The sequence below is a fragment of the Bombus affinis genome, chromosome 7 (genome assembly GCF_024516045.1).
Source record: "Bombus affinis isolate iyBomAffi1 chromosome 7, iyBomAffi1.2, whole genome shotgun sequence".
Classification (NCBI taxonomy): Eukaryota; Metazoa; Arthropoda; class Insecta; order Hymenoptera; family Apidae; genus Bombus; species Bombus affinis.
Window position 1 is genome coordinate 12,716,358 of NC_066350.1, and position 14,381 is coordinate 12,730,738.

The window sequence follows — 14,381 nt, forward strand, 5'->3', positions numbered from 1 at the left end:
CATTGGCACATGATTGTATATCGCCAGCTGTCTGTTGCACGGCTCAAAACGAATCGGTGTTCAGCAACTAACAACGTTTATAAAGGGTCGACGAGTAAATCCATGGGACCGGGAGGCGGGATTCACTCGCGCCGAGTTTCTGTCATTGACAAACTCTCCCCGGGACTCGGGCGTTTTCTTTGTGATACACGAAATTTCGATTACGTCCCGCGCCTGTGCTTCGTTTGGCGAGGCAGTGCGACGCGACGCGCGTTTATTACGAGTTTCGCGATAACGCGATACAATTATTCGCGACCCATTTCGCGGAATTTCGACGGGCCGGCGCGTACAGTGGCCCGTGTGCAGCTGCGTTTAATGGAAAACCAGCTGCTGTTGAGTTTCCACGTTGTACGAGAACGAGAACAAACTCGGTATAACGTTAACTTCAAAGGCGCGACTAAAGTTTCTGTCATTGACTCTTTTCGTCTACGTTTCTCCATTCTCGTTAAACAGCCACGCCGATTCTCCGGAATTCATGGTTGCAAGTGGCCTCCTTTGTTTCCGGTATAAAGCGAACCATGCAGCCATCTCACGCGAAAGGCGTTTGGCAAGAAATTTTCGAGCTTATGTTACTCGAGTTTAAACTTCTTTTGGGTTAAACGGTAGTGAAAAAGCGCACATGAGCTGGGAAGAAGTAAGTCGTCTTACGGAAATATTGCAGAAATTGGAATTTCCAAAGTCTAGCTGCGATTCTATTGTTATTAATATTTTATAAACATAATTTGCGAAATGGAACCGAGAATAAGAATTTGTTTTATGTAACAGTGTTATGATAAACATTGTACTTTGCATATTTTATATATTCTTGAATATTACGTGCATTCTAAACATTTACTTCTATGCTATTTTAATAAATATGAGGGTTCAGATGCTAAACGTATATGCTGTTCATATAGATTTTCTGACTTTTACATCTATTTCACACAGTATTTTCTCAACAAAATTTAGGTGAGGAGATTATACGATTCTTCCATCCAATACGTATGATTCTTCGTACATTATGTTTCTCTCGTAACTTACAGAAATAGCGCTTGTATATTCTTACATCGTTATCTTGTATAAATGTAAATCTATGATTGATTAATCGCTTCATTGGTAATTTGAACATAAACCAGGTATCTTAATACCCATGAATAGCAATGTATACACTCGATTCACCGAAAATCGAAATCCAGATAATCGTATCTGGGATAATCAGCTAATTCAAGAAGCTCAATAATTTTAGTACCTCGGCCAATACCGGTACTAGTGTCTGACAGCTCATTAACGTTTCAATAATCCTAACATCCCGGTTCTAGCCGACTTACATCCACGATCCACCCACTAACCCACCCTCCTAATCTTCCAATCTCAATCCCAAAACGACAAACTGGCCGACAATCTCGTTGATCTATATAGTGATCTATTGAAACGTCAATAGAACGACTGTACTATAAAGCACCGAGATGAAACCCGCAAGCTATACCGCCGTCGATTTTTCCAATCCTGTCGGAACGTCGCTTCGAAAATTTCCTTCTATCTGTCGATAGTTGACGTTCGTTTGTTTACCACGGGACGAAAGCAAGAAATACGACAGATACTAGTAGCAAATAATTTACCAGTTTCTTCGGTGGTACAGGAAACCGGACTGCTGGTAACACCTTCGCCAGCCCTGGTGTACGCGAGCACCTGTACGGTGTAATTGGTGTAGGGGCTGAGACCATGCAGCACCGTGCTCAGTGCATGGCTGATCTTCGTCTCCCTGCCTGCCTGCTGCTCCAAAACCGCGCTGGCCGCCTCGTACAGCAACTTATAACCCTGCACGACCCCGTGAACTTTGTCGGAAGGCGGTGGTTTCCAGGTCACCTGGATGTTCTGGCCGGTTAGAGCGGCGCATGCCACCGTCTGCGGCGGGGCGCTTGGAACTGCGTCAAATTGTAACCATGAATTCGTTGCAAACCTTCGTATACCATTGTATTACTAGACATGCTCGTTCTATAAATACGCTACACGCGGCGGTTTCTCGTGACCAGTGAAAATTAACCTTCACGCTTGGAAATGTAGATGCGGCGGAGGGAAAACACGAGGGTGGTCGTCGATCGCATCCTCGTTGTCTGTGGAAATTCGAGCAAAGAGGCAGGATGACGGAGTCGCGGGTTTGGTTACTGCCGCGGCAAATGGCGTGACTAGAAGTTTTCAGTTTCGAGAGGAAATTCGAGGACAAAGAGAAGAGGTAAACTGGGTGTCGAGTGGATTGTTTTTGCGTTGCTGATTGCAAGGGTAGAATTCTTCGAGTGCTAACTTCTTGAAGAGAAAGCGAGCAGGAGAAACCGATCGATTTCTTCGAGACAGGGTCGCCGGGCTCGTTATTCGAATGTCGTTGTGTGTATACGATGTGACCGACTGCAGAGGGATTCCTCTGTCTCGTTAAAAGGGTGGGCCACAAGCCGCGATCTTTCTCCACTGGGTCAAATGTCAAAAGCGGAAAAACGACGTGGCATGCGCGTGTACACGACACAAAGCGATATCCACTCTATCCGTGGTTTTCACGGAACGCAGAAGAGTGTTTCTTTTCCGAGGTAGATCGTTCGATGGCTAGCTGCATCACGGGTTCTATGCAACCGAGAAAAACGGGTGGGAATATGGAACACGACCGCTCCACGTTTCCGGTTGCTCTCGAGGGAACTTACGACGGAGAGAAATTTGTCCTTCGAAATCCAACTGTCAAAACGCTGTTGTTCGTCTTTTTTCACGGAGATATGTAGTTTCAGGCGGCTGAATTTCGGCTTATTTTCGACTATCGTTGGATGACGGGTTTGTTGGAAAATGTGGTACGACCGTTTCCTCGAGTGTTGGCAAAGGAAACCGCGCAATTAAGCGGAGCTATTGTTTCGAGCGGAACGAACCACGGAAGTCACACGAGTGATGGACAGATTTCATGCATCGTTGCAACTAGTCGTTGAACTTTAACTCGCGATGAAGGTCGGTTAAACGTTTGGTCGAATGTTTCAAAAACTGAAATAGAAAATCCACGAGGTCCCGATATTTCTATGTTTGATGCTGTTCACAGTATTATTTAAACTATGTTATTTTGGAAATATTTTGCAAGTAGATGTGGTCACTGGTTACATAAGGTAAAATATCAAATTAACAGGATTCTACTGGAAAAAATTTCTTAAATATTTAAATAATTAGCGAATCTATAAATTATAAGTTATAGGATAATGGATGATTTGTAATTTATTTTGAAAATGAGTTGTTTAGGTGTTATATGAATCAGATCCTCGTAAATTAAATAGAAGGATGAGAATTACAAACATTATTCCTAAAAATTATCATTGAAATTTACGGTTATCTATGCAATCTCCCTCTGACAAACGAGGTTTCTTTTTTGAGATGTTGAATATTAATTATGTACTTGGATAATGTGAAATTTACAACTTTGCAAAGTGCAGTAGATTTTATTAAGAAAAATATGATTTACCTGTAATATAATTTATATAAAATTGAGCATTAATTGATGCTTTTTTGTTTTGCCCATGTTTCGTTTAAGATAGTGTTGCAAGAATTTCAGCATTCTCTTGGCAATAGCACAATAAATATACAGGAAACTCGCGTTATCTTTCGTTAGGAATTTAAACTACCAATGAACGTATCATTCGTCATTGTCTTCTAGAAGCTTTGAAAACGAAAAACGACGCAGGCAAAAATCTTATAAATTCCAAAAGGATGATATTTTTAAAAAATAATATTAAGAACATCCTATCTCGATTCTAAGAGTGTATCGATTGCAACAATACAGTATTACGATTAGCAAACTTATTCTAATAGGAAGTAAACGGCAAAGTTTTGCTCTTACTACCAAACTTATTCTCATTACCTCAGGGAATTTATTAAACGTAGTAACGTATAACTTACAACTCGTGACTACTAAAATTTCACTAATAATATTAGTTCAATTATGCGAGAAATAACGTAGTATCGTAGCAGGAACCCGAGGAAAATAAAAAGGGGAGAAAGCTAACAGGATAACAAAGATAAAGGATTCTGTGGATGCTAATAGAATGTGGAGCGACAAGTTTGCTGAAAATATTTCCGTGGCATCGCGAAACACCAGCAAATGGTCCCGCGGAAGTTTCTTAGCGCCAGGGGAGTATCGTGCGACGAGGGTAGCTTCCGCGACTGTCGCGATCTTAATCGTTTTAAACGACAACGGTTTCCGTTTTTACTTTGTACACGGTATACGATACTTAGAGGGTTGAAACTCAACAAGTTAGAACAACAGGTCAGTGGGGTAAAAAATAAGGGCGTACGTTAATGAGTACTGGCTTGCTAGATGTATCGTATATGTACACTTTTTACATCCAATCCCTGTGATATTGCGGCTTTACGGGTGTAAACCGCTGCCGCGAAAATTAATTTCATTGTTTTGCGGCAAAGCACGAGTCTTTGGCCTCATCAGCGCTGGGAAACGCGCTGTATTCTGTTGTATATTTACCCGGAAATTGCTGAAGTCCCCGATTATCCTTTATCACGATTCGTTGAGGCAAGGGAAATGCGTCCGTTCTAACTTGGAAATACCGTAAGTTATTTCTTATTCGGAGGAGGACGTTCGAGGATCCGTTTAATTTGCAGGCAACAAAGCTATTTCTCCACCTTGCGTATTTTGTTATACGAAAACCACAGGGAAGAAACATGCTAAGTTATATCTTTCCTACTTCACAGAACAGCACATTTTCAATTTATAAATTTCATACCATGCCGAGCAAGTCTGTATTAGTAAAACTGCCTCCCTATTTTGTTGTGCGATTAAATAAACAGGTACTATATTTTTAATTTTTTTTTAATCTATCTGAGAGATATTAATAATTCTATTGTCGGTTTATCACAAGCACGATGAAACTAGGAAAAGTATATTTTTCTAGAAATTAGTTTAAATAGAAAGTAATTTATTACTCAAGTATTAATGAAAGATACTTGTTCCTTTACGAATTAGTTAATAGTCTCTAGATTTTGAAGGTCTGTAAGAAAATATTATTTATATATGCATTGCATGCTATTATAGAAAGGACTGAAACTCTATTTTGAATTGTGATATTGTTTTTAAGGACTAATATAGTGTTATTAAATATAACAATCTAAGAATTGTAATACCGTTGTTGACCATGAAAATTCCTATCCCACTTAAATATCTCACTTTTACAGTTCAATTTCGCAAACATCTCAAGATTAACAACGTTTTTCTCATAAACTAACATTTAAATATTACATATTTATATTGTAAGAGAATAAAACGGTAGACAATGAAACAATGGTGGTTAATAAAACAGACGATATAAAACATACGATAATCCAAGCTTATTAAATAAAACTCTAACTTGAACATTGCTGAGAAAGGAAATATTCACAAAACTGAAACGATAGCGTTACGAGAAGGGGAAGAATAAATAGCAAATAATACAGCAATAGCAGGGGGAAGTGAACAGAAAACAAAAGGGAAATAACCTTGATATCGTTTGCTCACCGTCTTCGAGGGTCTGCACCGACACCGGATCAGATCCTGGACCGTCGCCTTTATTATTGAACGCCTTCACCACCACGCTGTACTGTGTGTACTTTCGGAGGCCGGTTAACCTATAATCGTAGGTGCCATCCCCGTTTCCCGTGATTCCCACTCTGGTGATGTTCACCGATTGATCATTCCCTCTGAAATAATGCCACGATCGGTGTTCCTCGAGGCAGAAAGATAAAGCGCGAAAAGGAACGCTACGATACTTAAAGCCATTTCGTGAAAACTAGAGCGAGAAATAGTCTGCTGATTTTTCCAACTTCCCCTATCCCCCTCCTCTTCTTGATGTCCGTATATATCTTCCTAGTCAATATGAAATATCTCGTAGACGAAAGAACAGGGCACGCGTTTCCGTCATCGCTTAACGAACCGACGCGATTCTTCGCGAATTACAATCGAGAGTCCATGGAATTCCGACAACGAAGAAATTCCATCGTTTAGTAATGGTTAACGATGAACTTCGTTCAAATCCATTCTGCTGTCGTGTTCCAGCGACGTTATTACATTTTCTCGAGAATTTCTCGTGGAAAGTCTGGAGAAAGTATCCCAGTTCAGGATGTCAATTTTTAAGTCTCCTTGGGATTCTCTTACAAAGAAGCCACAGGAATTTTGTTGATGTATATTCGACCTTTCGTACGTAGATTTACGTGTGTTTGAAAAATATTCGCCACTATCTTTAGGCGGAAATAATCAAGATCATAATATCCAGTTAGGCAATTGAATTTGTCTTATTTTAAATTGGTGCCCGCGATACGTAACCCGGTTTAATAATCGCCAGTACGAACATCGTAATGAACATCGAAATAAATTGAACGTTTCATAAAGGCGGAAAAGTAACGAACGTCCGCGAAACATCTGTTACGAGAACAAAGCACGGCTATTATCCGCGGCGGCGGAAACGCGAACCGATCGTCCTTCCATTGTCGACGGAATCGCCGTGATAATCGACGAAGATTCGAGCCCCTCATCGGGACCACATCCCTTCTCTTCTAAATTCTACGGTCCCGAAGTGTGCTAGAAACTATTCTAAATAGCCGTAAGCGGATAACGATACCCGAGATTGGTGTAGCTGATGGTGTATCCGAGAAGTTCACCATTCCAGAGGGATCGATCCGGTGGTTGCCAGGTGACCTTCACTTGCTGCGGTCCTAAAGGCTCAGCGATAACGTGTCTAGGTGGTCCGCCAGGAATTTCGCCGTCCGTTTGGGCCTGTTGTGTCGTTGGTTTCCGTTGTCGTGGTCGTTTTTTATTCGATCGAACGGAGACGCGTGGACCGAGTGAAAAGGGAAACGATGAGAAAGTTAAACGAAATGAGGGTCGTGTTCGAACTGAACGAATAGATGGACATAATATGAATACAATGATAAAATTTGCTTTCTTTTCTTTTTTTTTCTTTTTCTTTTTTTTTTGAGACATGCTGAAATGTTTGATACTGACATGAAGGATGTCGCTTGGCGCTGATGTTCCAAGGTGATTTTCCGCAAGCACCCGAAAGTGGTAGGAGGTCGCCGGTTTTAGAGGCGACACCAGCGCGACCGTGTTGTCCCCTGCCACCATCTTCTGCGTGTTGTGCTCATGCCACACGTCTTTCCAGCAAAAGGCAACGACAACGCTTAGAGGGCTTGTGCATCGTTGATCGCTAGGATAGTCGACGGACTTACGACGCACAGCTTTCACGCGCCGCACGAAACATATGTACGCGAACTTTCGTCCCGCCCCGAGGCGCGCTACCATAGTCACACCTTTTTTTATTCTATCAGTTCACGGTGAAACTACGCGTCGTTTTCAGTTTCGTCCTTTTCCATCGAGTTAAAGGAAAAAGAAACATAATCGACGTCAGTTGAAGGATTCTTCGTTGCTTTCAATGGCGCAAAGGAAACAAATTTGCGAAGAAAAAGCAACGATCGCGTTTCCTCGTTGCAAAGTTCGCTGACTTATCGAAACTTCGAAGATGGAAGTATATCGAATTCAATTTAAACTCGATGTGTCTATGTTGAACGTCTGTTGCGACGTGTATCCTAATAATATCGATAAACTTCCTTTCGACATTTTCTATGCTTTTTCAGTCCAAGGAAACTTCAGTTAAAAATAGTAACCTTGTACGGAACACCAAGAACGTAACTGTTGCGTTTTCTTTTCGCAGATCTTATTAACTAACTTCGTTTTTAGTTTTATCATCGTTGGCTCAGAAGCTTCGAAAATTGAAAGATTCGTCAAGCGGCCATGTTAGACGTCATTGAAAACGAAGTTATCTCAAACAGAAAAAGAGAATTAACTGGCTGATATCGCGGACGGGCAGAGTAGCGGTAATCCGCCTCGAAGCAGTCGAAAAATCGAACGTGCGAACGAACAGGCGATCCATGGTCGACGAAAAAACTGAAGAAAAAGGAGGACCAAAACTTCAATAAAGTAATATCACGTGGTACGTATTTCCGAAATTTTGAAGCAAGTTAATCAAATGCGTTCCGCTGTGATTGAACAAAAATGCAATATTTTCGGTTCTATGAACTTCTTTTATCGCGTGCCCTCGATACCCGTTTATATGAATAAAAATTCCATTACTATCACGCTTTGCTCTGACAATAAAAACGGACAAAAAAAGGAAAGAAAGGAAAATCAAAATTAAAATCGTGTATATTTAATTTCAATTCCGACGTTCGGATAAAGAAACGGGTGAAATATTCGTCGTCGACTATGAATAGTAGAATGATCGAGTTCGTACGATCGATATGGTCAGGGGTGGCAGCAAGAAGAAATCCCGGGGGCGGCAGTGATAGCGAATACCCGACTCGGTGCTTGCCCTGAAAACGTGTTTCACGCGCGTTCACACCACGACAGGCCGCTGTCCTTCCATGTGTTAAGTTCGATAATTTAGCAGCGGCCAGGCGATTCGAGTCGATTAGGCGTAAATGAGGACATCCGAAGTTAACGAGGGACTGGATCCTGAGGGCGGGTAGGCGAGGCCTGAACAGAGAAGGAGAGCGAGTGAGAGGAAAAGGGGAAAGAGATAGATAGAGTTTGTGTGCGGGGTGTTCGACGCTTTGAAAGAGAACTTTCCACCGGCGGAGAAAATAAAGGCAGAAGACAGAGAGAAGAAGCACAGCGTCAACTTTGCGGCAAACTTCGACTTCCTTCTCGTGGCACGCTTTTATGAAAACCGTGACCCACCCTTCGCTTCGCTCGATATAACACCCTTCGCCTGGCTCTCTGTTCGTGTTGCTCGAAAAAACGGGTCATTCCACGCGGCGTAATTAAATATCGTCGAATAACCGTTGGATACGAGCGAACTGCAGGCCCTTTCTGCGAACCAGCCTTTCGTTGACCGGTTCTCCATCGACAATACGCGTTTGATTCGATGGCTAACAAAACTTGCGAAGGTAGGGCGGCTTTGGCTTTCACGAAAATTGAAAAACTTTCGCCCTGTGTACGCGCCGTGGTTCACAGCCGGAAGTCCTGCTACAGCTAAGGGAGAGTCGACTGCGGCGCTTCGAAATTAATTTTTCCATTAAAATGTAAAAACCAACCGGGGCTGCGAATTGGCTCGTTTCGCGGCCGTTCTGCGGGATCATCGTTTATTATTTTGTTGGCCGACAGCTATTCCAGCTAGGGGAATCGAGAGAAGTCGATAAAAAGGTAGGAAAGCTTTGGAAACTGTAGAGAAAGCCGTACGTCAAAGGTTTGTGGTTCCAATCAGCGACGAATCACACGAAAGAAACCACGGATTCTGGCATACGATCGTTGGCCCGGATTGATTATATATTGTTTGCCATATTGCGCTATAATTTCATTCCCTCCGATTGCCCCCGCAGCTAGCCAGCCAGGCTATTGATTAAATTCGAGATCCAGCTTGACAGTCCAATAATGGAGTCTTAATGTGGCACCGCCGAGATATTACGAATCAAACTCCTTCCGACGGCCGGCCTGTAATGAAACGACGATCGTGCTTGTGGATGGAAAGCAATTAAAATATAGAGACCAGACGGAGGAAGTTCGTGTAAACAAAAGATAGCCCAAATGAAAACTGTCGTGATCGTAATGAAATTTTCCTTCTCTCTCGTGCGTGTCGAATTCAATGAAAAAAAGTCGATCAAGAAACTTTGTAGGACGTATAGGTTGTTTCAAAAAGTTGTGGACAGGTGCATGTAGCGATAAAAACAGGTAAAAAAGGATACAACTATCCTTTGATTTCGGAGTCAGATATTTTCATCAGTGAGATATTATCTATCTCAATATATTGTTTGTTGAGTTCACCAGCATACACTAGTTCGAAAATTTAAAGCCAATCTGAAAATATATATGGAATCTAGAAATATAGATATTTTATTTTTTTAACGAAAACATACTCTTCGTACAACACATTAGTGTTTTGATGAATACTAGACGCTTTGACGGCCTGTCTCCAATTTTTTTTTTTTTAAAACACCGTATATGAAAGATTTTTGAGCGACTGAACGCGTCGATACCAGATCGTCGACGATGATTTTGCATTGAAACATGGAATACGGCTGGAAGTAAGTTGAATGGAATCGGAACGAGTCCTTCAGTTTGGTATCTCTGGAACGACGGTACTCTTCGATCCCTTGAAGCGATATTGCCCTAAATATTCAAAAATCTGTAAGGACCTTTTCCTGGCTGCGAATATCTCGCGTCGAGGAATCGATCGGGAAACAGACAGAAGACCCTGCACAGCGTTTCTCAAATTTCACACGGATTCGTCGGGAGCCTGGTGCTCGAGTTTCGCGATCGATTAAGGAATGCTCGACGAAAACCAGGAGAAATCAAGTCAGAGATAGAAAAGATAGAAAGAGTTACGAGAAGAAAATGGGTATCCAGTGAAAAATAACGAAGACGTTCTGATGGTTGTGAGGTATGAATAATGTCTGACACGTTCCCCACGGAAATCGTTATGAACGAGTCAAACGACATCGGCAAAGTCGAGGAACACCAAGATGGATCTTAGTAACGCGATGGATAACACCGTCACAAGCGAGAAGAGGTCGCTATTTGAATTCCAAAGAAGCTTTCAGGGAGTCTTTTTCCTGGCGTACATGTCAAAGCAATAAATCACCTGGCTCTATAAAGATTCAGTTATCTGTATCTGGTCGAAGAAATAGGTTAGAATCCTCCGGATCGATCTTCGGCCTTTTTTTCGATATCTGAAATTAATACACTTCCAGATAGGTTTTCTCTTGGCCTCTATCTAATCTGTCATATTTTTCCGAGGACATACAGTTTCTGGAACATTGACCGCGAGTGGCTGGAAAATGATCTCAAGTTTGAGATACGTTGTACTACACGAAAGAGATCCGATGTAGCGTTGCCAAACTTAGACAACCCAACTGTAATCCAACAAACAACATTGGTATATCTATTTCCTTTAGCGTATCGGCTTTCATCATAGTGCAGGGCACGTAGCCGCTTAGGAACTGCGTGATGCGATCGAACATTACTACCTGAAGAAAACATCCAGCAACCCTTTTACTTTCTTTCACCTCAGAATAAAGGGATAGTATCAAGTTGATGCGCAACGAATTACGTTATTGCCAATATTTGTTATCAAGTTATTTTTCGCCATAATCGATAATGTAAGACTTCTCCATTTCTGTCTACTTGGTGAGTGCAATAGAGCCGTCTGCAGCATCGATCTTCTAATTGTTTCGAGCAGAGTAGTTCTGTACTATTTTTCAAGACGAAGAAAGCTATTGGAAAACTTCAACTTCAAAACGGAATTAGCGCAAAACGCAATATTCGACTAGAAATCGCCTGCAAAACATCTACCGTTTCTTATTCCCGAAGTAATAGGTAAAGAATCTCACGGAAGTGGTGTGAACACGTTTCGGAACGTCAACGAGTGCACTATGAGTATGCGAATCTAATGATAGGAATGAGTCTAACGTCCTTGTCCGCAGTGTGAATTCGATCCCATTGCCAATTCCGAGTCGGCACGAAGCTCACGGGTCCGAACGCCTATCCATATGTCATCGATACGCGTATTTGACCACGATCAATCGAAGTCACGGCGCAGTACACGCTCCCGAGACACGCCTCTCTGTCTCGAGGCAAGCTGTAACGTCGCAGGAAGCTCAGTCCAGTGACCTCCTCATTTCCATCCCATCAAACGGAACCAACATACCACATCGAATCTCATCACCAAACCACCGATCAAGTTCAAATTAATTTTAATTAACCCTTTCAGCGTTATGGATCGAAGCTCGTGGTATTACGATTGTTTACGATTGTCGAATGTTTAAGAGTTTCGAAAAATTGCTCATTATGCGGCACGTTTACGTCAATGAACGAAAACGTTTAAAATCATTTCATGGCCACTGTGAACTAATTTGTACGACCAATATGGTTTTTGTCGATGTACATTTATGTTAATTAACTATTTATCGATCGACTCAATTAAAAGATGTATACCAAAGCTTCGTTGTGTGAAATTTTAACGTTCAACACGGCTATTAATATTATATTTAGTCTAGTTTAATTTAGATATTTCTGCAATTGTTAATCCATTGTCGACTGATCAGTGATTACACGATCAACTTAATTAATATTGCATACACCACTGGAACTGGACTGCAACTAGGTTGGAAATCGATTGAGCTAATCTGTTGTAAACGCGGATATAAAAAAGACGCAGTAGCAACAAACTACTTTTGTATCTCTCTCCTCTGTTTAAAAAACGTTCAACTTATTTTTCTTCTATGAATCTAGGACGAGATGCGATTCAGCACGCATTCAAGAAATTTATTAATTTTTAAATATGAAAAATATAATTTGTTCTATTTCGACGTCTCTAATGAATGATATAAATTGCGAATCAGAAAATTCTGAAGCCTGTGCATTTTGCGTTTCAAATAATTTCAAGTGTAATTTAATATAGTTTGTACCAGAAATGAAAAATTTGCACAGCATTTGCTCCACCGCAAAAAGTGGATGGCAAATGTTTATGCAATTTCATACTTTTATGAACGCAATTAACCTAAATAGAGATCTGTCTCATTCACTAAATATTATAACGAACGTTTTACTCTGAATATTTCATGTATTCTTGTAAATTATACGCGCTTTGCACACAGTGTGCCTTTTGAACTTTTCATTATCTCAAGAAACATTTCAAATAAAGCTACACTATTTACTTTAAATTATCCATGAAGGCATCGACATCTACGATCTAGTAAGAAGAAAATAATGTTCGATAAACCTGCCTCATTAGATATCTTAACACTGAAAGGATTTAATCAAATTCCTCAGCGAAAGGCTTTCAAATTCATTCAATGTACATATATAAAAAGATTTGCAAAGATTTTGGAAGATCCGGTGATAAGCTTCCCGCGACGTGACGTCCCAGGTGATGTCCATTGGACAGCCGCCGTTCCTCGATCGATAATCACGCGCGTTACCCGATACACCGTGGCGGCCGTGTACTGTACGGCGAACAAAGCGAATCAGCCAACCTACCCTGCGCCTCCTTGTACTGCACGATGTAGTTGGTTATAGGCGAGCTGGCGTGCGCTGGATCCTGCTCGCTGGACGGCGACGACCAGGCCAACAGCAACGATCTGCTCCCTTGCTCGGCTACGTGTAAATTCCGGGGAAAATTCGGTGGCTCCTGAACCAGCAGCTTGATGCTCGCTCTGGCATGCCCGTAAGCATTCGTCGCTACGCACATGTAGTCCCCACGGTCTATGTGGTTCGCCTGAGTGATACGTAATTCGGAGATCACCCTTCCTGACACCTTCTGGTTGTCTATCGTATATCTACAAATGAAAAAGTAGAGTAAGTTTCATTAACTGGCCGCTACTTTGACACAGTTGTTTAAAATTTCTCTTCGGATGGCGACGGTAAATGTGCATTTACCTAGTTCGTACTTGCTCCAACTAGTTAGTAGTACCACCAGAAAATTACCTTGACCGCAAAAATTTAAAACGAAAATAAAACGAACGGTGAAGAATAAAGATTAGAGAATAAAAAATAAATTTTTTGATAGCTAAATAAGTACTGTTTGGCGGAATTGTTTAAACATTTATATAACTTCGCATCTCTGAAATTCTAGATTAATCGCCGATCCTAGTTAACATTTTAGTCTATGATCTCGTTATATCGTTTCCACCAAGTACACGCGACTTCGAGCCACTAGCCATCGTTGGCTATCTACACATCCTCGCGAGTAAATAGAATGAATAGAACGAATACATCAGAGCAATCAAATTATACATAGACTTTTATGAAAGTAGATGCATTATTCTTCAGTTCTATTCTTACGTTATCTTTCAAGTATTTCATTCATCAGAGCGAATACGTCAGAACAATCAAAATGAGAATAGTTACATCATTCTACAGATGTCTTATTCATTAGAACGACAATTCTCACAGGCGACTATCGATTGTGTTCATCCGTTTTCCTATTTCGCCGTAATGGATGCACGACCACGCGTATCCGTGGATCTAATAGATATGCTAGAAGACTATATCGCTAGAAATTTATTGATAAACGTTGCTATGTCGCGGTGCTCGAGTAATTTTGCGTGAGCGAAAGTTAGCGAGCGACGCAACAAGGGATGCGCCGAATAATTTTGTAATGAAGGAGCACGATGCAGAGCGAGCTGTTGGGAAAATGTTCTGCGGAAACTCTCCAACTATGGCGCTCAGTCACATGCTTCGTGGAGTGGAACCGACGGAGTGTTGTACCAGCAGAATCCCTTGAGGAAACTCTACTTGAACTGCGTCTAACTAATTCTCTTCGATGCTTTTGTTTGATTTAAAATATATAGAAATTTCGGAAGCAGAT

General features: G+C 41.4%; 1 protein-coding gene across 7 annotated transcripts in view; it reads right to left on the reverse strand.

Moving 5' to 3' along the window:
* Positions 1 to 14,381, reverse strand: part of LOC126918608 (cell adhesion molecule Dscam2-like) — a 162,501-nt gene that overhangs the window by 14,106 nt on the left and 134,014 nt on the right. For all 7 annotated transcript variants that reach the window (XM_050726683.1, XM_050726679.1, XM_050726680.1 and 4 more), the window contains 5 exons: positions 13,052 to 13,350; positions 7,025 to 7,173; positions 6,642 to 6,796; positions 5,543 to 5,724; positions 1,638 to 1,943 (listed from right to left, as the gene is read on the reverse strand). In XM_050726683.1, coding sequence (XP_050582640.1) covers positions 1,638 to 1,943; positions 5,543 to 5,724; positions 6,642 to 6,796; positions 7,025 to 7,173; positions 13,052 to 13,350 — 1,091 coding nt within the window. The remainder of the gene's footprint in view (positions 1 to 1,637; positions 1,944 to 5,542; positions 5,725 to 6,641; positions 6,797 to 7,024; positions 7,174 to 13,051; positions 13,351 to 14,381) is intronic.